This window comes from Protopterus annectens, chromosome 14.part0, assembly GCF_019279795.1.
Source record: "Protopterus annectens isolate FY-2018-M chromosome 14.part0, PAN1.0, whole genome shotgun sequence".
NCBI lineage: Eukaryota > Metazoa > Chordata > Ceratodontiformes > Protopteridae > Protopterus > Protopterus annectens.
In genome coordinates, this window is record NC_056748.1 from 159,082,604 (window position 1) to 159,109,742 (window position 27,139).

The 27,139-nt window shown below is 40.5% G+C and overlaps 1 protein-coding gene across 1 annotated transcript in view; it reads right to left on the minus strand.

Annotated features, from left to right (window-relative positions):
* TDRD1 (tudor domain containing 1) overlaps positions 1 to 27,139 on the minus strand; it is a 2,513,511-nt gene that overhangs the window by 1,047,606 nt on the left and 1,438,766 nt on the right. Inside the window, exon 16 of the mRNA XM_044055533.1 lies at positions 6,065 to 6,301. Coding sequence (XP_043911468.1) covers positions 6,065 to 6,301 — 237 coding nt within the window. The remainder of the gene's footprint in view (positions 1 to 6,064; positions 6,302 to 27,139) is intronic.

The following is a 27,139-nucleotide window of genomic DNA, read 5'->3' on the forward strand; positions in this document are numbered from 1 at the left end:
ATTACATAGGATACCTTCCAGATATCGGGGATTTTGGCCTCTGCTAGGGTCCGATTAATGAGTATTGACACAGGGTAGGCAATGGCCTCAGCTGATTTTTGCAAGTATTCAGCTGGAAGTTGATCGGCTGAGAGTGTGGTAGGTTTTAGTTTTTTGATTAATTTACAGATGAATGAAGTTGCTACAGGCTGAAAGGTGAATAGGGGAATGTTTTTATAGGTGGGAGTATCAAGGCTTTGAGAGTTAAGTGGCAGTTGATTAGACAGGGTTTGGATTGTCTCGGTGAAGAAGCAATTGAAAGTATTAGAGACCACGTCAGATGGTTTATCTATGAGTATAACAGGGACAGGGGTGGTGGAGCGACCTGGGTGAAGAAGATTATTTAGCCTGGCCCAGAATTTTTGTGGACAGTTTTGATGCTCAGTTTGCAGTTTCCAATAGTATTGTCTTTTAACAAGTAAGATTAGTCTTTTGGTTTCATTCCTAAGTTGTCTATAGTTAATTTGATCGAGTGGAAGTTTATTGCTTCGCCATACTGACTATGCTTTATTTCTGAGATTAATTTTCTGCCTGGTCTCTTTGGAGAGCCACGGGACATCATCTGTCTTAGTTTTCTTTGACCAAAAAGGAGCATGAAGATTTAGAATTTCCAGGAATCTTTTGTTGAAATACTGCACTGCTTCATCTAGGGGTAAATATTTTAGTATTGCCCAGTTGCAAGAGTTTAATTCTAGCTGAAATCTAGTAGGGTCAAATTTTTTTTTTTTCTAACAGATCTTGTGTGGAATGCTTTGGGATGGCTATTTTGTGCTTAATTATGTAGGTGAGATGGTGGTCACTTAGGCTATCAGGGAGAGAACCAGAAGTATATTGGTTAGGATCACTATTAATAAGCACTCAATCAAGTATACTCTCTTTTTGGTTAGATTTGTTTATCCTAGTGGGAGTGTTAACGATTTGCGTGAAGGAGTGTAGGTTTATATGAGTGGAGGGGGCTTGAGGGGAACAGGAAGTCCAGTCTATATTAAAGTCCCCAAGGACTATGGTTTCTTGAGGGAAGTGACTTGATAACCAGTGTAAGGTAGCTTCAAGAGTATCTATGTTCTTACCTGGGGGAATATACACACAGATAATATAGATAAATTTAGTAATATTGATTTGTAGCCTAGAAATAAGGATCTCAGCATTGTTAATCTGAGGTGGTTGAATGACATCGATAGAAACGATTAGATCAGATTTATAGAGTATGGCTACCCCACCTCCTTTTCTAGAGATTCGGTCTTTCCTATGAATATTATACCCAGGGATAAGTATTTCATTGTCCATAGTGGATGGTTTAAGCCATGTTTCAGTTAGGCACAAGATCTCTGGGGAGAGGTCAGCCATAACTGCATGAAGTTCATGTACCTTACTGTTAATACTTCTAATGTTCAGATGGCAGGTAAGAAGGGAATTTGTAGGGCGTACCGTAATGGGATTAGATTTAAGGTCCGTGAAAAGGGGGGATTGTTGGATAATATTGGCAGGACCAGGGTTAGGATGTATGTCCCCATGTCTTAGTAGATTAAGTCTTCATTTGGAGATGAGCTTTAGGAATTTATATACAATTTTGTAGGTATGCTTCTGTTTAAGGTAGATATTTGTTGAGGTATGAGGGTATGGAAGCATGGAGCAAGAAGTTGTATCCACCCATGTACCCTGAGTGTGATAAAAGTTTAGGAGAGTAATTTCAGGAGTGTTGGTCTCAGCCCTGGAAGCTGAGATCCCTAAAAGAGTTTGGGTTTCATATAAGGTTTTAAGATAGGAGGTTATTAGGAACGGTATTAGCATAAAGTACCACATATCTCTAAGGACTTGTGGGAAACGGTTCACAAGGATGCACTTGCAGGTGCTTTTGAGAGAATGGATGAGTAAGATATTAGGGAGTGAAAGACGAGGCAATGGTGGATGGGCGTGAGATAAGAGGGGTCACCCGTGATTGGGAGAGTGATTAAATAGAAGGCTAATGTGATTGGACCTGGAGATGATGGGTGTGGTTTTATGGTTATAAATGTAGAGGTAGTGGGGGCAGGTGGGATATGGGGGCAGGGAGAGGAGCGAAGTGAGCCTGAGCGTAGCGAAGGCGAACATAGCAGGGCTAAAACAGTCCACTACTATAACCAAAGAAGTAATTCTCAGCTGGGTAGATAGCCTAATTGTATTATTTTTTTAATATTTTTAAATTTTTTTTTTTTTTTTTTCCTAGTGAATGACCCAAACTGACTGTGGTCATAAGCGCCCGAACTAATAGATGCTTGGAGGTGGCAGTAAGGAGCCAGTCGTCTAGTACAGGGAAACACTTGGAATCCTAGATTTCTCAAGTGAGCTGTCACCACTGCCAGACACTTGGTGAACACCCTGGGGGCTGTGGTGAGACCAAAGGGCAGTGTTCGAAACTGGAAATGACTGGTTCCCAGGCGGAAGCGTAAATGATTCCTGGACTCTTGACTTATCAGAATGTGATAGTAAGCGTCCTTGAGATCTATGGAGCACATCCAGACATCCTTCTCCAATAATGGGAGAATGGACTGAAGGGTAACAATTTGGAATTTGGATTTTTTTTACAAAGCGATTCAATGAGCTGAGGTCCAAAATGGGCCTCAAGTCCCCTGTCTTTTTTGGCACCAAAAATAGTCTTGAGTAAGTTCCTGATCCGTTCTGGTCGGCGGGGACAGGCTGGATGACTCCTTTTCTTAGCAACTTTGAAACCTCGACCGCTGCTTGATCCCGCTGACTGGGTGGCACATCCGGGATTTTCCTGATAAAAAGAGGGGGGATCTTGGTGAAAGGGATGAGATAGCCTCCGGTTATGGTTCGGAGCACCCACTGATCCTTGGTGATAGATTCCCAAGCCTGTGGGTGTTCTGCAAAACGACCCCCGACTGGCTCCGGAGATGCACAGTCGGGCCACGTCTCAGGGACGGGGAGCGTAGGATGAACCACGAAAGGAATCGCGGTCTCCAGAGTTACGGGGGCCTCTGCCGCCTCTGGAGCGGCGTCTTCCTGAATCCCCCCCCTGCCTCTAGATGGGGGAATCACTCGGTGGAGTAGGGAAAGACCTTTGAGATTTCCAGAACCACATTTTCCCTCCTCTCTGGGCCTTGGGGTAAGGTCTAGAAGGAGCGGAAAAACAGGCCCCCACGGCAGTCAAGGTCTTGCCCTCCTGCTCGCACCGAGTCAGTGTGTCCTTCACCTTGGGTCCAAACAGGGAAGACCCATCAAAAGGGGCGTCAGTGAAGGAAGACTTAAAAGCCTCCGCAAAGGGACACAAGCGCAACCAGGCGTGTCTTCTAAGAGCCATGCCTGTTCCCGCTGCTCTACTCGCCACTTCGGCCGCATATGAGATGAGCCTCACGGACGAGTTGACTATCGAAGATAGGGTAGTCATCTGGGCGCCAACAGTTTGGGCTAACGCCCCAGGAAGGTTACCCGTAAGAGACTCTCCTAACTCTTTGAGGAGGTCCCTTTGGAGCCTGGTGAAATGACAAAGGTAATTCAGCGACCGCAGGGTAAAGGCCGCTGAAGAAAGGGTATGCTTCCCGTACCTATCCATGCTCCTGGAATCCTTATTAGGAGGGTGAATAGACGTTGAAGCCTCTGCCACGTCCTGCTGAGTGGCAGATGCCACCACCATCGCATCTACTGCAACTCCTTTGGTCAAAAATTCCTTTTGAGGAGGGGCTGAGAGAAACTTGTTAGGTCTGGCGGGCACCGGTTCCACAGAATCAGGGTGTTCCCACACCCTTCGAGAAACTAAATCTAGCAATTCATCGAAGGGTGGAGACACCCAGGAGGCGGAGGGCTGGGCCCCAAAAGCCTTGAGGAAGACTGACTCCTCTGCGGAAGGGGTTTTGGACTGCCAATCGCCTCTCTGTCTCAGGATCTCAAGGATATCTGAGAATGAGACGTCATCCGAGGACGATTTTGGGGACCCCTCCGCATCATCGAGGTCAGTATCTGAAGTGATAGACTCATCCTGGGAGTCAATGTGCTTCCCCTTGCACAATTTCTTCCTTGGAGGTTCATCCCAAGTGGATCCAGAAGGACCTCCCGGGAGAAGGGAACCCCCCAAGGGGGTATCCTCAGGCCCTGGGGCCCCGCTGTCATGGGAATGAAGCACACCAGAAGCACCAGTTCCCAAGTCTAGGGACGGTGAGGTAGAGACTTGCTGAGCCGGCAAGGACATGGCCAGCGCACTCCTCATGGCCTCAAAAGCAGGACCTCCAGACTCTACGGAGGATACCGGCTGAGAGACCACGACGGTACCGGGAATCCCTGCGGCTGACGCTCTGAGGGGAAGACTAGGCACCGAAGCTACCAGTTCCAAAGTGTTCCCCTCGGCCCTGACCGAGAAAGTCCCGGTACCGAACCCTGACGCCGAGGACAGGGTAGGAATGATGGTCGGAACAGAGAGGCTCCGAGGGAGTCTCGGTTCCGACTGGACGACTCTGCTCTGCTCTACCATCACCAACTCCAATGGCTCCGAGGAGGTTGGAGGAGGAATCGGATGTGTCGAAGTGGGGATCGGCTCCGGAGATGAGTGGGCTGGAGCAGAGACCATTTTTGCAAAAACCGGGGACTGGAAAAGCCTCTGGATAACTCTGTCCAAATCTGAGTCAGACAACCTGGAGGATTTAGAGGAAATAGATGGGGGCCGAGACGACTTCTCTCTCGGCTCCGAAAGACCAGGGGACCGGCTCCGAAACGGCTCCAACACTATCGGCACCGGATCCGGAACCGTATGTATAAGTATCGGCGCCGAAGGGGACTTCGGGGCCGAGGGGGGAAGAGTCTGAGCTGCACACCTCCAACAGCTCAGAGACCAACGGAGCCGAAGCAGATGATTCACCTCTCGATCCCCCAACCTGCGGCTCCGACACCAATGGAGCCGAGGAAAGAGGTATCGAGGCAGACCCTTCCACCCGAGGCTCCGAAGCCATTGGAGCCGAGGAAGAAGAGGTCGACCTATGCTTCTTGGAAGTCGGTTCCGACGGACTGGTCGGAGCCGACGACCTTTTCTTTTTAGAAGCTGGAGAGGAAGGAGAAGCCAAAGCTTCCTCAAAGGAGGGCTTAATAATGCCCTTAAGTATCAACTTATTTTTACGTTCTTGAAGGACCCTAGAGGAAAAAAGAATGACAAACACTACGTTTCCTGTAAATGTTTCGGTCCTAAACAATATACACAAACAGCATGGCTATCGGTAATAGACATTTTGTAGTTACACTTGGTGCACTTTTTAAAACCAGACTTCTGAGTCTCTTTCGACATCCTGTCACACCACAGTTTTACCACAACGAAAAAAACAACCTTCAGTAGGGCACGAGCCCTTTGACTCAAACGGGACTGGCCCGAGATACAGCACCCAAAACGGGCAGAAGCCCTCTAACTTAAACGGGCTTAGCCCGATAAAACAGAATGTACAGTAAGACAAATTTAGCACACCCACACACAAATAAGGGCAAGGGCCCTCTAACTTAAACGGGCCTTGCCCGGTAAATAGAAAAAAATACCAATCACACCAAAAAAGTTTACACACACACGTAAAGCTGTTAAAACAGCTGTTTGTTAAATTTATGAAGAAACCCCTAGGTCAAAAGACCAAAAAGTAACCCAAAAACTACTTAGCTCCAGCCAAGTCGAGACCACGTCTAGCTTGAAAAGCGGCAAACAAGATCTGGGGAAGCAGGTGTGGTGCATTCTGGGATAAGGGGTAGCCCAGCCAATTAGAGACTTCGTTCTACTATATAGTGGCCGAGTTGGAGCCGAGGGATCGGCTCCGAACCCATCAGTTATGAATGTAGGCGAGATAGGATCCCATTACATCAATAATTTTAGATATTTAAACTAATGGAAACAGATCAACTTCCGCAAACTGGTTAGGGCTATAATGTACCAGAGACCACTTTATCACTACAGTTATATAAAACAGACGCATGCAAATTCAACACACACTGATCAAGTTAAAAAAAAAAAGTAACGTTAAATCCCCTTAGACATGCAACAAACAGCTAAAACAGGTCTTACCTGAGCATTTTTCCACAGTAGGAACATCAAGGATTTTGTCATCTCGGACAGCTAGGTGTTCTTGAACAAGAAGCTCAGAAATATCAGTGAAGCTTCCAGAAGAACTGCTTTTAAGTTCAACGCTTGCTTTCATGTTACTGACCGACTTTACTGAAGCTTGAAGCTCAAGACCAACCGTAAGTTCCTGAAATCTGGCTGTAGCTTCTGCAGTCCAATCTGTGCTTACTGGCTTAATGCCTGTCAGAGTAAAAATACGTGAAATGAAAATATTTCTTCTGTTAACCAAAGAAAAGGAACACTAACAAACTATCAGTCTGCATTAACTTTTATAATGCTGAAATAAGAATAGCACCATGCTGAAATAAGAATATAACCCTGAGCATAATTCAGGCAATTTGTCTTGCAGAAAACGAAGGGCAGTGTGCAATGATACTGAGAGACTCGTAGCTACAGCAAAGACTTGAAAAATGAGTAAGTAATAACTAACTTCATTTCACCAAGCTTATTTGGCTGAATTTATACAAATAAATACCAATGTTATGCACTTGACTCAAGACAGGCAATGCTAGTCAGCCCATACATTACTGCATTAAAAAAGAAGTTATGTACTTACCATAACGTTCCATCTGAGTTGTTGGTTTTTCATTTGTCGTCAACCTGTGGGGTCAGAGCAGACATCAGATCCAACTCGGCCATATACTACAGGTCCAGGATTGAAAAAATTTGAGCTCCTCCCTTACTCATAATTCCATGCTCTCCCTTAATTCCCTCAGATCGAGTTTGTTGCTCACAATCTACTGAGTGTTTACAACAAATTGTTTTAAATGTATATCCCTGAAAAGTAAAAAGCAGAGCACTTGAAGGGCTCAAACAGATAAAGGGATATCTATACCTGACAGGTCTTTAAAAACTGGAAAGGAGAAGGAGAGGAAAGGTTGAAGACGAATGAAAAACTCAAATGGAACGTTATGGTAAGTACATAACGTTTTATCTGAACTCGTTGTTTTTCATTTGATCTTCAACCTGTGGGACACGGTCCACAGCTACACAACTCTTGGGAGGCCCTCATGGAAGGATATTCCAGAGCACTGCAGAACCAAAGAAGGCCCTGTTCCTAGAAATAATGTCCAATTTTGAATGAGATATAAAAGTATGTGAATTAGACCAAGTAGCCGCAGAGCAGATATCATCAATAGGAACTACAGACCAAAAGGCAGCATAAGTGGACACAGAATTGGTAGTATGAACCTTGATCAATACATTCCTTTAATGGAATAAGCAAGTGAAATGTAGCTTGTAAGCCAATTTAGCCAGAGTCGCTTTGAAAATTGTTTTCCCCAAATTAGCTTTCAAGAAACATACAAAGGGCTGCTTAGACTTCCTGAAATGTTTAGTTCTATCCAGACAAAACTATAACTGTCTGTTTACGTCTAACATATGTAGTTTGTATTTCCCTTTGTTTTGAAAAATGGGTAAGAATACTGGGAGACTGACGACTTGACTGATGTAAGCCTCGGATGCAACCTTGGGCAGGAAAGGATTAGTACACAGTCACTCTGTCCTTGTGGAAGATCAAGTAAGTTGGCTTAACAGACGAAGCTTATAGTTCAGACACTCTTTTAGCTGAAGGGGTAGCTACTAAGAAAGCAGCCTTCCATGACAAGAACTTCAAATCAACTTTAGCTACCGATTCAAAAAGGGAGGGTGCAACCAATGTTTACAAAACGACAGTGAGGTCCCATGGCAGAATGGGATCCTTGATAGATGGGCAAAGAAGAAAAATACCATTAAAGGTTTTGCACAACTTAGATGAGACCAAAGGTGAACTTTCTCCAATGTGAAAATTAGAAATGGCTGACAACTGCACTTTCACAGTAGAAAAACTAGCTCCATTATGAAAAATAGCTGCTAGAAAGTCTAAAACAGCAGGACTGGGAGCCGTAAAAAAATCCAGCTGATTTTTGTCAGCCCAAATGGAAAACTTTGTCCATTTGCTGTTATAAATTTTCCTGGTAGAAGCTTTATGCACTGCTACTAAAATTTTTCTAACTGGGGAAGACAGCCCAGAATTTCTAGCCATCACTGGAAATGGAGCAACCCAGTGGTCAATTTCAGGCTGGATAGATCTGGGTTACAACGTCCTAAAAGATGGGGCAGAAGGTACGGAATGCGATCCTGAGTCCATGGTGGACAAATCAGGGGAGACCAAAGGAAGGGAAACTAAATCTGACAAGGCCAAAAGGGAGCAATGAGGACTACTTTACACTTCAAGCTCTGAGCTTTCTGGAGGAATTTGGGATGAGAGGAAGAGGAAGGTAAGCATAAAGCAGACCGGGGACCAAGCATGGACCAGTGCGCCTCTAAGTGACTGTCCTAGAGGAGGGAACAGGGCAAAAAACTTGCTGCATTTGGTGTTGGGAGGAAACGTGAAGAGATAGCAGCAAGGTTGACACCATTTCTGAAAGATCATGTTTGCCACTGAAGGGTTCAGAGACCACTCATGAGACATGAGAATGGTCCTGCCGATCCTGTCCCCTAGAATGCTCAACTTCACCGGAATGTGCATTGCCACTAGAAAGCGGTTGGAAAAGACTGCCCATTGCCACAACCTCATGGCTTTTCGGTGTAAGGATTGGTTCCTCCCCTCTTCGTGATGTACTAAACAGCAGACATGTTGCTGTCTGAATTGCAATGGTTCCTGTGGGAAGAGAGTTCAGAAAGGTGTACAATGCTGGAAGCACCACTCTCATCTCCAGGACATTTACATTCAAATTGGTCTCTAATGGGGACCAAGTGCCTTGGACAGTCTGACTCGGGTAATTCTCCTCCCAGCTCCCCAAGCTGAGAAGCATCCGTGGTCACCGCGGCCTTCGGGGGGAGAGATAAAGGGACAACCTTGTTCAAGAATCTGCGCCTGAAGCCACCAGAGAAGAGATTCTTTGCATACTCGAAATAGTCTGCCTGATCCAAGCTGGTCTTAGGGGACAGTCTGGATGACTCGCTTTGTGAGCAGCTTTGAAATTTCTAATACCACAGCCTCCCCCTCTGACTGGATGGAACATCGTGGAGGGTCTTGACTGGAACATCGTTAAGGGTTTTGACTGGAGTGGGATTTTGGAAAAAGGAAGAAAGCAAACGCCAGAGAATTAATTTTTTTTTTTATAATGGGGAGAGAAAGGAATGGAGTTTAAGAGCAGAAGTTTACAGAAAAGGAAACTAAATGGACCAAAGAGTTTTTTTCAGTAAAAGGGTAGGGAAATATTAGGAAGAAATTCTATAATAGACAGAAAAGATGGAAGAAAAAATTGAGTGAGGGGAGAGCAGGGCATTATGGGTAGGGAGAGAGCTTAGATTTTTGGATCCTAGAGCTGTAGTATATAGCGGAGTCGGATCTGATGTTGGATCCGAACCCACAGGTGTAAGATCAAATGAAAAATAACTTCATATGCATTATATATATATATATATATATATATATATATATATATATATACACATATATACACACACACACACATATATATATATATATGCACACACACACACACACACACACACATATATATATATATATATATATATATATATATATATATATGCACATACACACACATATATATATATATATATATATATATATACATACATACACACACACAGTGGATATAAAAAGTGTACACACCCCTGTTAAAATGCCAGGTTTTTGTGATGTAAAACAATGAGACCACAATAAATCATTTCAAAACTTTTCCCACTTTTAATGTGACATATAACCTGTACAATTCAATTGAAAAACAAATAAATCTGTTAAGAGGAAAGTATAAAAAATAAAACACTTACAATAAGCTGGTTGCTTAACTGTGCGCACACTAACACTTTTTTGAAGCATCTTTTGATTTAATTACAGCATTCAGTCTTCTTGGGTAGGCGTCTATCAGCATGGCACATCTTGACTTGACAATATTTGCCCACTCTTCCTTGTAAAAGTGCTCTACATCTCTCAGATTGTGAGGGCATCTGTTGTGCACAGCTCTTAGGTCACCCCACAGATTTTCTCTTGGATTTAGGTCTGGGCTCTCGCTGGGCCATTCCGAAACTTTAATTTTCTTCTGGTGAAGCCATTCTTTTGTTGCTTTGGATGTATGCTTGGGGTCATTGTCATGCTGAAAGGTTAAATTCCTCTTCAGCTTTCTAGCAGATTCCTGCAGGTTTTGGGCCAAAAGAGACTAGTATTTGGAACTGTTCATAATTTCCTCCTCCTTGACTAAAGCCCCAGTTCCAGCTGAAGAAAAGCAACCCCAAAGCATGACACTCCCATCACCATGCTTCACCTTGGGGATGGTGTTCTTTTGGTGATGCGAAGTTTTGTTTTTGCGCCAAACGTACCTTTTGAAATTGTGGCCACAAAGTTCAACCATGGTCTCATCAGACCATAATACATTTTCCCACAAGCTTTTGGGAGACTATGTACCGTTTTGAAAATTTTAGCCGGGCCTGGATGTTTTTCTGTGTAAGAAATGGCTTCCGTCTTTCAACCCTACCCCATAGTCCAGACATACAGAGAATATGGAAGATTGCCGTCAAATGTAGAACACAACCAGTACTTGCCAGAAATTCCTGCAGCTCCTTCAGTGTAGCTGTACGTCTGTTGGCAGCCTCCCTGACCAGTTTTCATCTTGTCTTTTCATCAATTTTTCAAGTTATTTGCAACGTCACTGTTGTCCCATATTTTCTCCAATTTTTCATGACCATCTTCACTGTGTTCTATGGTATAGCCAATGCTGTGGAAATTTTTTTGTACCCTTCTCCTGACTGATACCTTTCAACAATGAGATCCCTTTGATGCTTTGTAAGTTGTCTGCGAACCATTGCTTTTGCTTTAGCAGGCAAATGAGTAAATGTCAGGAAAATCCTACTAGGACAGCTGAACTTATTTGGGGTTAATCAGAGTCTCTTTAATTGATGGCAGGTGTCTAATCAAGAAAGCTGAATGTTGTAATTAAATCAGAGTGCTTCAACAAAGTATTAGTTTAAGGGTGTGCACACTTATGCAACCAGTTTATTGTATGTTTTTTACTTTTTATATTTTTCCCCCAACAGATTTATTTTTCAATTGAACTGTACAAGTTATAGATCACATTAAAGGTGGGAAAAGTTTTGAAATTATTTACTGTGGTCTCATTTCTTTACATCACAAAAACCTGGCATTTTTAAGAGGGGTGTGTACACTTTCTATATCCACTGTAAATTGATCCAATAATGTGAACAATTTAGTTGTGTCAAGACAGTACCAGAGTTTCCTGCGGACATACAAGGTACGCAGTACCCTTTCTCCCTCATTTTTTGATTCAGGAAAGAAAATGGGGATATGGACACTTTGGCTTAAAGTAAACTCAGATGCCACGTTAGGCATAAAAGAAGGATTTGTTCTCAAAGAAACACTATCCTTGTGGAAAATGAGGTGGAGTTAAGTCACTGAAAGAGATTGCAACTCAGATATCCTTCTTACAGAAGTCACAGCAATCAATACAACTGTTTTCCATGTTAAGAGACTCAAGTCAGCCAGATTAGCTGGTTCATGGAGCAAGTTTTAGTTTCTCTACCAAAAAATTAAGATCCCAAGGAGGGGCCACCAGTTTACATGGAGGACTCTTATGCAAAATCCTTTTCAAGAAAATGTTGGCCTGTGACTGTCTTGAAAGAGGAGGATCCATGGGCAGAAATGTTGAAATGGCAGATAAATTAACCTTGACATAAGAATAAGAAAGACCGTAGGATAGTAACTCACATAAATATTGTAAAACCAGAGAACAATTAGCCCTGAATGGGTGCTGGTAATGTTGACACCAACTAGAAAACATTTTCTTTTTGATAATACTTGATTTTCTAGTAAAGGCTTTCCTCTCCTCCATTAGTACATGCTGCATGTCCTCAGCAAACATGTACCTAAAATGAATAAAGGCCCTATCATCCAAGCAGTCAACTGAAAATGACTGATGCTGAAATGCATGAAACACCCCTGTACTTGTGAGAGTAGATTCAGTCTGTGAGAAAGCTTATGATAATTGTCCCTTGCCATTTCCAGACGGAAGAACCACAGTTGCCTGCAGAAGGGAGTCACCACAGTGATCTTGGGGGATTCCTTCTGAAAGTTCATAAGTACCCTGGCAAACAGTGGAAAGGCATACAGGAACATTCCTGTCAAAAAAAAGAAAGGGCATCTGACTTCCATACCCTCTTGCATGGAGTCCTGGAACATAATTTTGCCAGAACTCCACACAGATGGATCAATTCTTGAAAGGCTTTGGGATCTAGTTTCCATTCGTAAGGGTCTGACTGGTTTCTGCTCAGCTTGTTTACCACACAATTTTGTTTTGACAACATGTACGATGCCTGAAGAATGAAATTACGCTGTTAAGCTATATGCCAAGCTAACATGGCTAGTTTGCAAGATTCTAACTTACTTGTTGACGCACATCTATGTGGTATTGTCTGTAACCACTTGGAGAGGTCCCAGGGACCAAAGATGGTTCACAGAATTTAGTGCCTTGATCACGGCAAGCATCTCCTTAATATCTGTGTGCTTGCATTTATACTTGGTGCCCCACACCCTCTACACTTTTATCCCTCCTGAAACTGCTCCCCAAGAACTCTGAAGCATTTATGGTGACTGCTTTGGAGCAAGAAGGGTGAAAGGGAGACCTTGATTTAAGGATATCTGCTGTACCCACCAAGTGATTTCTCTTCTGACAAACTCCAGTACTGGGATCTGAAAAGATAAAGGGAGTTGATACTGGGACCAAAGAGATTTCAGATACCACTAACTTTCACATGTGGAGTCATGCCAGGGGTAACATTAGAACCAAAATCCTGAAGCCTGCCCTCACCGTGACTGAAGTTTGAGTGGAAAACCTTTAAAATAAATCTAAACAATGATCTACTAGCTCCTATGGAAGAAAACCTCCTTGAACTGAGGCATCTAGTTGGCATCTCAGGAATACAATCCTGTGTGGGGGACTCAAGAAAGACTTTTGAATACTATCTTAGAATCTCAGCTTGTGTAACAGATCTCTCAAGATAGAGATTCCTAACATTTTGAAAAAGACTGCAAAGTTAAGCAAGTTGTCTAAATATGGGAAATATCTATACACTGTAGCCTACAATGAGCTATAACTGGAGACAGACACTCTGTGAATACTCTTGATGAGGTGGATAGTCGAAAGAGTAAGGCAAAGAACTGATAATGTGATCCAGGCATTCAAAATCTTGGTCTCAAGTCTGGATGGATAGGGATGTGACGATAACCATCTTTTAAGTCTAGTGTTGCCAGGAAACTTAAAAGAGAAAGCAGCAGTAACCGGTTGTGAAGTGACATCAATTTGACTTTGGGCACTATCAAAAACATGTTTAGTTAAGAAAGATCCAGGACTGTGCTCCAAGTATTTTCTTCCTCTGGGACCGGGAACATCCTTGAATAAAACCCCTACCCCACATGGGAAGGAGAAACTGGTTCTATTACTCCTTGGTACAGATGTGATGAAAAACAGGTGGAAACAAAATAGTCTGATCTGCAGGATGAGGAATAACCCCCTGCGAAGGAGGAATTTCCTCCCACTGCCAACTGTAACCTCTATGAATTATTTTCAAAACAAATTTGTCTGAAAATCTGTTGCCAAACAGAAAAAGCTTTGTCAGATGCAGATGAACAGTAATAAAACCAGTAATTTAATGTGGGATTAGAATGCAATAATTATACTTGTGAAATATGACAGAACAAGACAATCTGTAAATATTGGACTTTCAGAATTTGTTGGACTTGTGGGGGACTCTCAACTATATGCCCTACTTTATGTTATTAATGTTCAGAAAAATGCTTTGGGGAGGGGAAGACAGGGAGAGGGAAGGAAGTTAACTAAGTAAAGAAAACATTTTCTTTCTTAGTACTATTTTTGTGGTGTATGACTTTCTTTGCATGTTACAAAGTAATGTTTTCTCAGTTATTTAAGTGTAATGGGAACTGTAAATAGGTGCTGCTGTTTTTCTTTCTTTTTACTTGTTCAGTTTGAAGAAATGTAGACACTCCACTGTAAAAAAAAAAAAAAAAGTGTTTAAAAGAGCATGACAAAAGAAAAATTAATGTGCTTTTCCTCATTCTTGCATGAGGGAATGACTGGATTAAGCACCTTAGACTGATTTAGTAACAAGCTTTAAGAGAGAGCAAGTAAATGAGAAAGAATATTGAGTATTATGAGTTTTTTTTCCCTAACAAATGGGAATTCTGTATCTGGCCATCATGTCTCCATAGAAACAATCTGATAAGAGAAACTAACTGGTTCTCTTGTCTCTATAGAATAGACAATCTGACAGAGAAACTGGTTGCAGTCTGCTGGAGAGTGACTGGCTGGGGGAACAAGAATAGAGAAACTAGCTAGGAGATAATGTTCTCTGAAAGCATTCAAGGGTGTCCCAGCTGGAAGACCTACAAAGATCAAACAAAATTAGTTAGCACTAGCAGAAGCACAGTCTGCACCAAGTGGCATAGCATGGATAATCTTTCTTTTAGGTTAACTCAAGTATGAGTGTTGCTCAGTTTGGGACATTTGTTCCTGTTAGGAGGGCTAAACTTCAACATTTGAAGATGTACATAGTCTTTTGTGTTAGTATTAAATGAATACGTTTTAGGGGGTATTGGGGGTCTGTTTTTTTGTTTGAGGGCTTCAATAAAACAAAGTTTTGTAAGATGTGACAAGGGCTTAAATGGATATGACAATAAACAGCTATATCAAAAGCTCAACTTGCCAAAGAGTGTACACATGTAACACAAAAGCTGGAACTAGACATTCAACAGAAAAAGGTGTTAAACATAAAAGGTTGGAATAATAACTTTTTGATACATTGATGCTTTCTGTAATGTCTTCAAATGTCAATGGCCTCTCAGATAAATAAAAAAAGAAAGAACAGTGAACTATATTACAAATGTAGAGTGCAAATAGCTATGTTACAAGAGACACACTTGGAAAGAACTGAACATGTTAATTTGATTAAGAAAGATTTTCAGGATGGTTATTCAGTGGAATATCTGGGACAGAGGAAAATAGGAGTACTTATTTTAATTGAAAGAGGAGTTCCGGTAGTGATAGAAGAGGATAAAAAAAGATAATAATGGCAGATTTGTAGTGCTGAGGGGCTAATGGCAAGGGAGGAAGATTACCTTGGCATGTTATTTATAGTCCACCTAAAACTGCTATAATGGAGCTTAAGAAAATTCCGGGAGAAATAATCAGTTTTCAGCAAGGAATATTGCTTATAGGTGGGGATTGGAATTTGATTTCTAGCAGTAAAGATGTCTATATGGGGTAATCAGAAGGGAAAGCATAACAAAAGGAGGATAGATTTTTGAAGAAATTTATGAAAATATTTGGCATGAAAGATGTGAATTCAGTAACAGCGAGTTTGGAATGAATTTATATATTATTTCCCCAAGATATAAAAACTGGGCTAGGTTAGACAGAAATTACATTTCTCAGGAATGTGTGCATTTCACTGAAGTTTCTGTTACACACCCAATTAACTATTTTGGATCATGCGCTAATAACTAAAATAAAAACACAGGGTAATGAAATAAAAATGAGACACTGGTGCTTTCTCACCCATCTGTTGAAAAGAGAGGAATTTAAAGAATGGGCAGTGAAGATTATTCAAGAGCTATTCCAGAGGACAGAAAATTACTTCTGAAACTATAGATAGGGAGCAGGATGAAATTAAGGTGTAGTTTAAAAATAGGGTGGAACTAAAAGAAAGGGAACTATGGTTAAGAAGTAGCAAGAATTATTTAGAGGGAATGACAAATGCTGAAGTATTGCAGAATAGGGGCAATCTCACAGAACAAGGGACAGGATAAACTGCAGAACACTAAACAGAAAATAAGGGATTACCTAGATAATATACACAAGTTTAGAAAGATTGCTGAGAGACTGGGATAAGCAGTTCACAAATAAACAATGGGAGGATGTGTGTGTCTCCCCAAACATGCAACAAAATTTAGAAGATTTAGGATTTTTGTTTGGAAATGTCTACATAGATATTTTTATACCCCAAGTAGACTCCAGAAATGTTTTCCTCAGGTGGAGAGAAAATGTTGGTGGTGTGATGGGGAAGAAAAAGGTAATTGGGAACGTATTTTCTGGGAGTGCAGTGAGCTGGTGGACTTTCTTGCTGTGTCTAATTATGACAGCTGCGAAAAAAGCAATTACTAGAAAATGGAAATCAAACTCTAAACCAACTATACTGGAAGTAGTGAATATAGCACTGGAGATAAAATAAACTGTTATTGAGATCTTTAGAAAAGAGTAGGAGCAAACTACATAGGAAAAAAAAATGGGAATTGTGGGAACAATACACACAGAGGAAGCAAGGTGTTTAAAAGAAGGCAGGACTTAAATGAGCTATGTAATGTCTGAAAATGACTGGGTTGATTATAAGTCCTGTACAATGTTTGCAACTGGGAGAGTGTCAATATGGTTTGTGATGTAAAACGTTTGCAAACAAGACTGTCGGTGTGGTTTGTTTTCATTCATATAAATGCATGATTGCCTATGTTGAAAGAAGTTTCTTGTTTAAAAGAAGGGACAGGAATTTAATAATTTACAATGTTGCTTAGGCTATACAATACATAGCAATATATGTGAAGTATAATGACTGTAAACATGAACTTGTTAATACAGTTTGATTACTTTTATATGAATGTAAATGTATCGGTCACAAGTGATAATTAATAAAGGTGTTTGAAAAAAGAAACTGTAGATAAAACATTCCTCATGCTTACACAGTTTGTCAGACCAAACTTTAACATACAAGCCTGACAATTCAAAATTCTGAAAATCAAAGTAGTGAAAGTATACCCTTTTTCCCCATACCTACCAATAATTTTCCCATCCTTATTAGAAAGGATAGGATTGGAATTAACCAAGTGTTTAGCAGTAGTGGAATCAACTAACACTAACTGCCAGGCCTGTTTTGGGAATAGTGTATAAAAATTTAAAAGTCTAAGCAATTTTATACATCCTATCTACCTTTTTGGGGACATCTACTGATTATCAAGAAAATTGTAGGCAGTAACACACGTCCTCTAAAATAGACAGGACAGGAGAAATGTGTGTAGTTTCTGGAAAATCCTTCTGTAACAACTCAATGAAAGAATGAGAAACCTCAGTGTCATCCCACTGAAAACAATGGGTATTCTATCATGAGTCTCAATAAGAGAAACCTCCACAGTGAGAATTAGAAACTGAACTATTCTCTGAGTTTGAAACAGAAATGTGAGGATAAAACCCTGAATCTGTCCCAATCTTCTTGTTCAGATCCAGAATCATGAATCTCTTCAGGATAAGAGGAATCCCTTTTTCTTTTACCAGAATCTACTTTACAAGATGGATGAATAGCCTGAATTAAAGCCAGAGTCTGCCCCAGTAAACTACTCCTACCTAAATAAATTTGTGAAGTACATAACATGCTTGGTTTTCGGTTTCTTTTTGGCAGGAAAAATGGGGCCAACTTTGTTACGAATGGCAGCATCCATCCAGCACTCCAGGGATGGGCACAGCATTCTGACAGCAGCAAAACCTTCCTTGTTCTCTCTCCCAGGACTGGCAAGAGGTCTCTCCCTTGCCCATTGCAGGGACGCCCAACAGCTGCAAAGGACAGAACTGACTCCCAGTGAAAAGTGGCTGTAGGATCTATATCAGAAAGATCTGGGGTAAAAGATGAATACTCTGAGGTACAACAAATTGCCACAGCAAAGTCATCAACCTGCAGCTGAGGCAAACTGCTACACTGCTGTGGTGTCACAGGCTATTTGCTTAACTTTTTCTTTTTGCGGCTAGGAGAAAGACAGGCCATGGGACCAGAAGACTGCATCAAGGTCAAGCCAAAAATGGCACCTCTTTCCTGGGGAAGGCAAGCAGCAAATGCCAATAAAATTAGCAGTCCACAAAAGATAATTTTTTTGAAAGAAAAAAGTATACTAGAAGGAACTTTAAAAGACTATGGCAGCCCCATAAAAAAAAAAAAAATTCCACATAAAATATTCTGTTACTATATACTATTTTTAAAGTGACAAAAATGAATGATCCTTTTGAAAGAACGTTCTAGTCTGGAGACAAAACACTCCTAGCTTTAAACTAACTTTGCTGAACAGACAAGTAAAAAGACACCAACAAAAGTTAAGAATGTAGAAGTTTTTTTCCCGTAGAGGAAACTTATCTGCCTAGCAAAGAAAAGCACAAGTCAACGATTCATCTTCAAAGGACTCAGAGAAACATACTCTTTGGCATCAGTAAAGCTCCGAGATAAATCTTCGCTCACACAAATGTCTTTTAGTTAGCTCAGCTTGAGCTGCTTGACAGTCTGGGCATGTACAAGGTGCCCTGAAGCTTTGGAAGCTGGACAGCAGCTGTATCCTTGGCAGGATATAACCCACATAGCAAAGGCTACTGCAGCATTGATCAATAAGAATATCAAAATGCCCAGAATAACTTACAGGAAGACTGAGGTTTAAGGGAAGGCAGGACTTGAGAAATGTATGTAACATTAGTGTGTGTAACTGTTAACAAAAAAGAAAAATTGTACATAATGTTAGATGCACAATTATGACAAGGATTACTGTGTTTTTTTTCCCTTTTCAATTAATGTTTGTGTGCCTAAGCTCTTAGGCGATAATTTAATAAAGGTGTTACATATACCTTCTTAATGAAGACAAAACGGTCAGAAAGTCTGAGAATTAAAACACAAACTGAAAACATAACTTTTTGTACAAGCCTTGAATTATATGAACATCATGCCTCCCTTTGAGGCAGACCTTGCTAATAAAAACAAAGTTAAAAGCTAAAAATAGCTAATGTCTAGAAAAAACTGCTGCAGTCATAGAAGTCCTTTTAGATATTTCATATATGTATATACGTGTGCATACACACACACACACATATATATATATATATATATATATATATATATATGTGTGTGTGTGTTTGTATATATATATATATATATATATATATATATGTATATTATATATATATATATATATATATATATATATATATATATATAGTTCCACTTTATAATCTCGAATTACTGAAATCTCGAATTTCAGTATCCAGAGACCATAAAGTCGAACATTCCAAATCCCGAAACCCCAAAATCGTGAAACACAAAATCACGAACATATACACACCATACACCACACAGTACATACATCATCCAACCCAGACTACAACAAACAAAACACAAACCAACACCCCCTCTACTTATATATACCAACTCCTCGCACCAAACAGAAAGAGACAGCAAACTCACCACTACACACTCTACAGTACCCTCGCGCACACACATCACAAATATACGAAAACCACCACTTTCAACACTTAAACATTCAAACTTTTACCTGTCTACCCTAAACCACACATAAAACTTCCAAACACACTCACATACACTCAAACACATACCTAAAAAACAAAAAAATACACACTTACCTTACAAATCAGCTAAATCCACACACTACAAAATACATCCTGCACATACTACATTCAGCGTCAAATACCGGAACACCATAACCATGAATTCAACATTTCCTGATTCACTCTTATGGAGTTGCAGGACTTTAAAAATTCAACTTTATGGTCTTGAGATACTGAAATTCAAGATTTCAGTATTTCGAGATTATAAAGTGGAACCACACACACACACATATATCTATACATAGAATTACTATCAAAAGCTGGAAGTGTGCTTGATTGAACATCAGTTATAGGAACGTACAGTTTCAAAAGTGCACAATCCCAAACTGGAATAGTACGAACTCATAACTAATGTAAAGTGTAATTCATTATTATGAGTTTGGCAATGTGAATGGACACTACGGTACAGTGAAGATCACGGAATTTACCCCTTTCCTCACTGTAGTGCGATCTCGGAGTTTGTGTATATAATTTGCAGGGGGTGTGGGTGGTGCAGGGGGGCTTGCCCCCTGCAAGACAGTAAAAAAACTTGTGCTGCTGAAGTGAAACTCTAATGGCAAGTTAGGCTGAATAGCATGGGTGCCTGACATCATCTACTGCTATTTCAAATGACGTTGAATGCAAACGTTGGACAACTGACATTCAACAATGTGCAGCAAAAAAATGTTAGTTTCAGACGTTATTTTTTGACGTATTAACCAAATGAAGTATCATTCTTCATTTTGATAGTAAACCTAAATATGTGCATGTGGTCATTACATCCATTTTTTGGGGAAGTGGGGTAGATGCACTGCTCCCCTCCTTCACGCTCACAACCATCCCAGTGTCCCATGTTGATCGTCATGTGTACTGGTTCCTCCAATTCATCTCAGACAACAATTCATAATTATTTATGACAGGGTCTGTTGCAGAACTTAAGTTTGCCTGGGGGGGGGGGGGCACGACTACATTATACTATTTTTTTTTCCCCTTTAAGGTGTACATCTGTTTTCCTGCCATTGCTGGCTGCATGGTCATATTATGAGGGCAGGCATGCAATGGGAACATCTGATGTCTTCTCCCCACCTCTGCAGAAGCACATCCAAGTTCTCACCCTAATCCCCTCCCTTAGACTACGCTCCTCATCCAATCGCTAGCCTCAACAAAAGGGCATCAAAATGACTCCCACACAACCCACCCTCCCTCCCTCCTGGGATAGATCCACCTCGGTCCTTACCCACCTCCCAGTCAGTCAGCTAAGTTGTAGTCAGGGCTTTATTCCTCTATGCCACCACAGCAGCTATCACATCCAGTTTTAGAACGTTGACATTTTTATTAATTCTGATGACTACTTTCTTTCAAATAAAAACTTCCTCAGATCACTAACAATGCTAACAATTTTTGGATTTATAAACTGTAAGGGTATTCTGATGAAGAAAAACAAGGATGGGCTAATACTGTTATTTCAAAACAGTACGAGACACATGTTAGGATGGTTTAGCTAATGTCCAATCAGGAGGAGTCGTCGTCGTCTAGAGGTTACCCATCAGGCAGCTGTGAATAAAGAAACATCCTGTCCAGGACATTGAGAAAGTATCCATCTTTCAAGATCTCTGTTAGGTGTCCTGAGCAAAAGTTTCAACCTGTTTGTTTAGAGTAGAGGGAAACAGATCTATTTGTGGGGCTTCCTACTGGTGGACTGTACCTTGGAAAACCTTCTCGTGTAGCATTCACTAGTGAGGATCTAATAATGGATCTCTTCAAGGAGTCTGCAACTGTGTTCTGCTGTGATGGTATGTATGATACCAGAATAAATAAGTTATGCTACATTTGCTACGTTCCAGGCAATCATGGTCAATCTACAAAAAGGGGGTATAAATGTGTTCCTCCTCATTTACCTACCATATCACATCTGCCACCACTAAGAGTTAATTTCTTTCAGATCTGTGTGTTTGCACTAGTACTACGGTTTCCAGAGTTGCTGCATCTTTACACCCTGAGCAACAGCACCCTAGTCAACGTCCAAAGCATCTGTGGCCCCTTTCTGGGATGGTTTGGAAGGGGAGAAAGATCTCCTGGATTGCAAAATGCTTGACTGGCCCACAACATAATTTCTTTCTTCACAAAACTGAGAAGTGGCACAGAAAAGGAAAAAGGATGACTAACACACACAGACTTGACAGGCCATTGCGTTTTTTATACAAGTGGTCTAAAAGATATATATATATACATATACACACACACATATACATGTATAGGTCTAGGACATATCACTAATGCACATCTCACTGAAACTCAAAAGCCTGAGCACAAATCACTGAAAGCACAGTTCACTGAAAACTCAATTCACTGAAAACTCAATTCACTGAAACACATTTCACTGAAAGTTATATATGGCCTTTTCCCCACTGTAGTGCAACCCTGGAGTTAGTATATATCGTAAGGGGGGTGAGGCGGGCACTGCCCCCCCCCACATATTTTAAGTAAATATGTTCAGAAGAGAGCAATATATTGGAATTGCAAGTATTCATGTATATAGTTCAAAATATTTAAAATATGTGGAGGCTATGCCCCCCACCCCCCCCCAATGTGGGGGGGCAGTGCCCCCACACCCCCCTTACTATATATACTAACTCCAGGATTGCACTACAGTGGGGAAAAGGCTTTATATAACTTTCAGTGAAATGTGTTTCAGTGAATTGAGTTTTCAGTGAAAAGTGCACACTAATTTGACTTTCATTGAAATGTCCTAGACCCATATATATATATATATATATATATATATATATATATATATATATATATATACACTTTTAGGGTGGCAGAAAGACCACACAACAAAGAGGTATACTGATAATGAAGACAAATATGAAAACATGTCTGATGAAGCGTTCATTTCGAATATTAAAGCACTTGCACGTTTTTACTCTGCTTTTGGTGGAATAAAATAGTTTCAAGAATTTTTATCATCAGCTGTGGCTGCTGTCTGTTGAGGTATTTATACCTCTCAGATACAATCTGAGTAGTGCATTTTTTCATTCATTTATTCTTGCCGTAAAATAACAGATTCTCAAGGCACAGCATGTAAAAAGGACCTGTGGTGTTTTTTTTAAGTAAGGCTATATAAATAAGCATCCTTTCAGTCTAGGGCAACTAAAAATATCGTGGAGAGAGTATTTGAAGTGTTAGCATTCTGAATTTTGGGATGAGAAGAATTTTTAAGTTTGATAGATCTAAAATTGGCCATCAGATTCCTCATTTTCTTGGTAGGAGGAAAAGCCTTGCCCCTGATGTTGTAGAGGGACTAGTTGTACGACACCCCCCTCCCGAGACAGTAACTCTGCAATCATATGAGGCAGAAGATGAAGCTGGTCTTCTGCAAGCAGAGGAATCCCTGCTGGAATGGGGGTGCCCACTGAAGTCTGTATCAATGCTCTATGATGCTTATCACCCAGGAGTCTTGTGCTTATTGACTGTCATTCAGAAAGGCATAGGTAAAGTTTTCCTGCAATTTTCTGATGAAAGACAGGATAGGGAGGGGAAGTAGGACAGTTATAAGTTTTCATTTTGGGAGGAGGATCTTTGGAAGCCCATCAACATTATTTTAGTGTCACCTTTGGATTAGAAGGGTAGTTTCTCTACAATTTAGGAATGAGAAATAAGAACAAATGATTAACTCCATGCATAAGTACATACTCTCTCCAAGTTTTTGAGCACTTGTGAAGATTTATCAAACTGTATGTCCTTATCTAGAACAGCACTTAAGAGCTGGGCTTTCCATTCTCTGAAAATGTATGAAGTCTATCTAATCCGACTGGGGCTTCTAATTACAGTCCCAGTTGCAACTGCCCTGGAATTGGCAAAGGCACATTTAATTGTGTTTAAGTCATCTGACATGCTAAAGCAAGCATTTCAGAACACTGGACTTAACCTCTGAATTTGGAAGGTTAGCCAAGAAATGTTCCATATTAGATGAAATGTGCAAATACTTCCTCATATGAGCTTGGCTACCTGTGGCTCAGAAATTTATAGTGGGTATATAAACTTTTTGCCAAACCTATTGAATGCTCTTCTATCTTTATCATTAGAGAGGAAATCAGAAAAAAGTTCTGGTACCTCTCTCTAGCTCTACAGAAAGAATGTCTGTGTCAGTAGAGGAGTTTTATAATACATGTAATAATGGGTATCAGGGGCCCTACAGAACCTATCAGGCTTCTTGAGAACAAAAGGTTATGAATTTGGTGATTTGATGCAGCTGAAAATGCATCCTACAAAGCTCCAGAAATTTATCTTCCTCTAGAAGTCAGATACTTCTTTGCAATGGTGTCACAAAAGGAAATGTCCTCATTTTGGGAGTCAGAAAAAAGGCCTCCTTTGTCTCAGATTCACAAGCTGTGGGGAAACAAATGTGAGAAGCTGAGTGTAATACGTCATTATCAGAGTTGTAGATGAAATTTTCAGAAGATGAAGGAGCTCTCCTCCTCCTAACTGTGAAGGAGGAAGAAACAGCAACGATGACTGAAAAGAGTGAATGCTCTTAAACAGTCCTTGTATATAATTAAGCTAGTCCTCCTGACTCTCCTTTCTGGAGTAAGCAGCAGACAGGGACAAATGTTTGGTCTTCTGAGTGTGCTTTCTGGGAGTGACTTGATGTATGATCTTCAGTGCTGAAGCCAAAGGTCTTGCCTCCACAAGTGACCAGACAATGTCGTATGCCTCACAAGAATGTAAAAAGGATAATTTGCAGTCCTTTCTTCTCATCTGACTCAGAGGTTTATAATGTCCAGTTTGAGGGCTGCAAATGCACTTCAGTAGAAACATGAGCCACAGAACATATGACAGAGGTGGATGTACTGGTATCATCAGCCACAGAACACATGAAAAGGTGGATGTACTGGTATCATCACTCAACTGAATCCTCGGCCACAGAATGTATGACAAAGGTGGATGTACTGGTATCATTACTGGTATCATCACTCAGCAGAATCCTCAGCCACACAACGCATGGCAAAGGTGGATGTAGTGGTATCAAGTCACCTGAATCCTCAGCCACAGAATGCATGACAATGGTGGATGTACTGGTATCAATCACCTGAATCCTCAGCCACAGAACGTATGACAAAGGTGGATGTACTGGTATCATCACTCAGCAGAATCCTCAGCCACAGAACGTATGACAACGGTGGATGTACTGGTATCATCAGCCACAGAACGTAGGACAACAGTGGATGTACTGGTATCATCACTCACAGGAATCCTCAGCCACAGAATGTATGAAAACGGTGGATGTACTGGTATCATCAATCACCTGAATCCTCAGCCACAAAACGTATGACAAAGGTGGATGTACTGGTATCACCACTCACCAATCTCATTAACTTCATCTTGACTGATGGGAAACATTTGCCACAGGGAAATCTGCTGACATGGCTGCTCATGTCAAGTGTCTTAGAAGTCTGTTTTTGCAGAAACACAAGACTGGAATTCTGCTCTTAATGGTTTTCCTAATGCTGTGTTCAGGCCCCAAACAAAAGACTCGAGTAGAGTCAGAATCGTTATATGGGATTTGTCTTTTCTGTCAGACATATGCCAAGATTTTACACAAATTTCTTAGAAAAAAGGAAGGTTCCCTAAAAGGGTACTTTTCTGTATAAGGGCAAAGTAGTTGAAGCCAACTTTCTCTGCATGAGTGTATTGATGAAATGAAAGTCGAGTTTTCACATGCCTTAACTCCTCTTTTATACCAACATGTAATCTTGTGCTAAAGATGGATTTAATGCATGAAAGGAAGGATGCAAAAGCTTTCCAGGCTGTCCTGAAGCACAAAATTTTGTGGCAGTATATATCCCACACTAACAGCTATTGCAAACAGTGATCTAATGAACATACCCTCAGTATGAAACCACAAGCAGCATACATAAATATAGTTAAAAAATAAATGGTCTGCCCCTTATTTACTTTTTTATTAGAAAACTGGCTACATGCACTGGTCAAAAGATTACATTTACGAATGATCTGGGTCAGATGGCATAGAGATATTTAAAGGATAAATCACACTTGGGTATGTGAGATTAATTGCAAAGGCAGTTATAAAAGGATTATACAAAGTACAAATACAAAACATTATGTGTATGTACCTGTGAATTAACTGTATATACAGACAAGTAAATAAGAAATGAGAATGCTTTTAACAATTATATGAGCAATGGAGCAAGGAGGTATAATAAAAAAGGAATACATAAAGACCTAAATTTTGAGTATAAAAATATATTTATTATATGCTTTACAAATATGCATTTTTGCTGCCTGCAAAGTTGAAATATGCAAAAGAAAATAAATCAGTATGAAACAAAGAAGAGAAATATTTCTAAAAAATATATAAAAAGTATACACAAACTATGGTAATGACAACTTCAGAATGTGACAAGGAATATGTAAACTATCCCATTTCCATCCTAATTAGCAGAACCATTACTGAAGGCTCCATCTCATCTCTCTGGACAATCGCCCACATTATCCCACTACACAAGGGTGGTAACTCAACCGAAATCTCTAACTTTCGCCCCATAGCCTTACTATCTCCTCTAGCCAAAATCATGGAAAAATGCATCCACTGGAAAATACTTTATCACCTTCTCCAAAATACCCTACTAGCTGACTGTCAGCAGGGCTTTAGGCCTTTCCATAGTACTACCACTGCTCTCTCATCCTTTTCTGACTGCATTAACAAAAATCGTAACAACATGCTTTTCTCTCCACTCTATTGACCGCTCTAAAGCCTTTGATATGGTTAACCATCAGTTACTTAAAAACATACTTAAATCGTTCTCACTAGACACACAAGCATTACAATGGTTCAAGTCTTACTTAGACAATAGACAACAAACTGTCCTTTGGGACAATAACTTATCCACACATCTCCCTATTACCCTTGGTGTCCCTTATCCTGGCCTATCCTCACATCTCCATATTACCCTTAGTGTCCCTATTGTGGCCTATCCACACATCTCCTTATTACCCTTGGTGTCCTTATCCTGGCCTATCCACACATCTCACTATTACCCTTGGTGTCCCCCCAAGGCTCTGTCCTGGGGACCACTCATTTTCTCTATATTCAATAATGATCTAAATATGAGGGGCGTGGCCAAGGATGAACACAGGATAGCAGCAGATTTCTTCAGCTCCACCAATTTCATTATACTGACAGGAATTAATTACTTAAAAAATTAATTTTTGAAGTAATTTTCTTTCTAAATATGTTTGTTTTATATAGTTCTTGAACTATATCTAAAAAAGAAAGGAAATTTTAACAATATTCCTGTCAGAAATCACTTTGGAAATTTTCCTGTCAGTTTATCAGTCTGAAATGAGTTCCAGTAAGACAAATTCTCAAGACTCCAGCATCAAGAAAGAACTTCAGTCTCTGATAATTATAATCCAGCAACTTACTGCTAAGATGGATAAAATGGATACTAAAATAGACATCTTCATAGAAAAAACTACAAAACAAATAGACTTGTTACATATAGACCTGCAACAACAGAAGATCCAGATGACAGGCATAGAAGAAGCTGTGAATGAC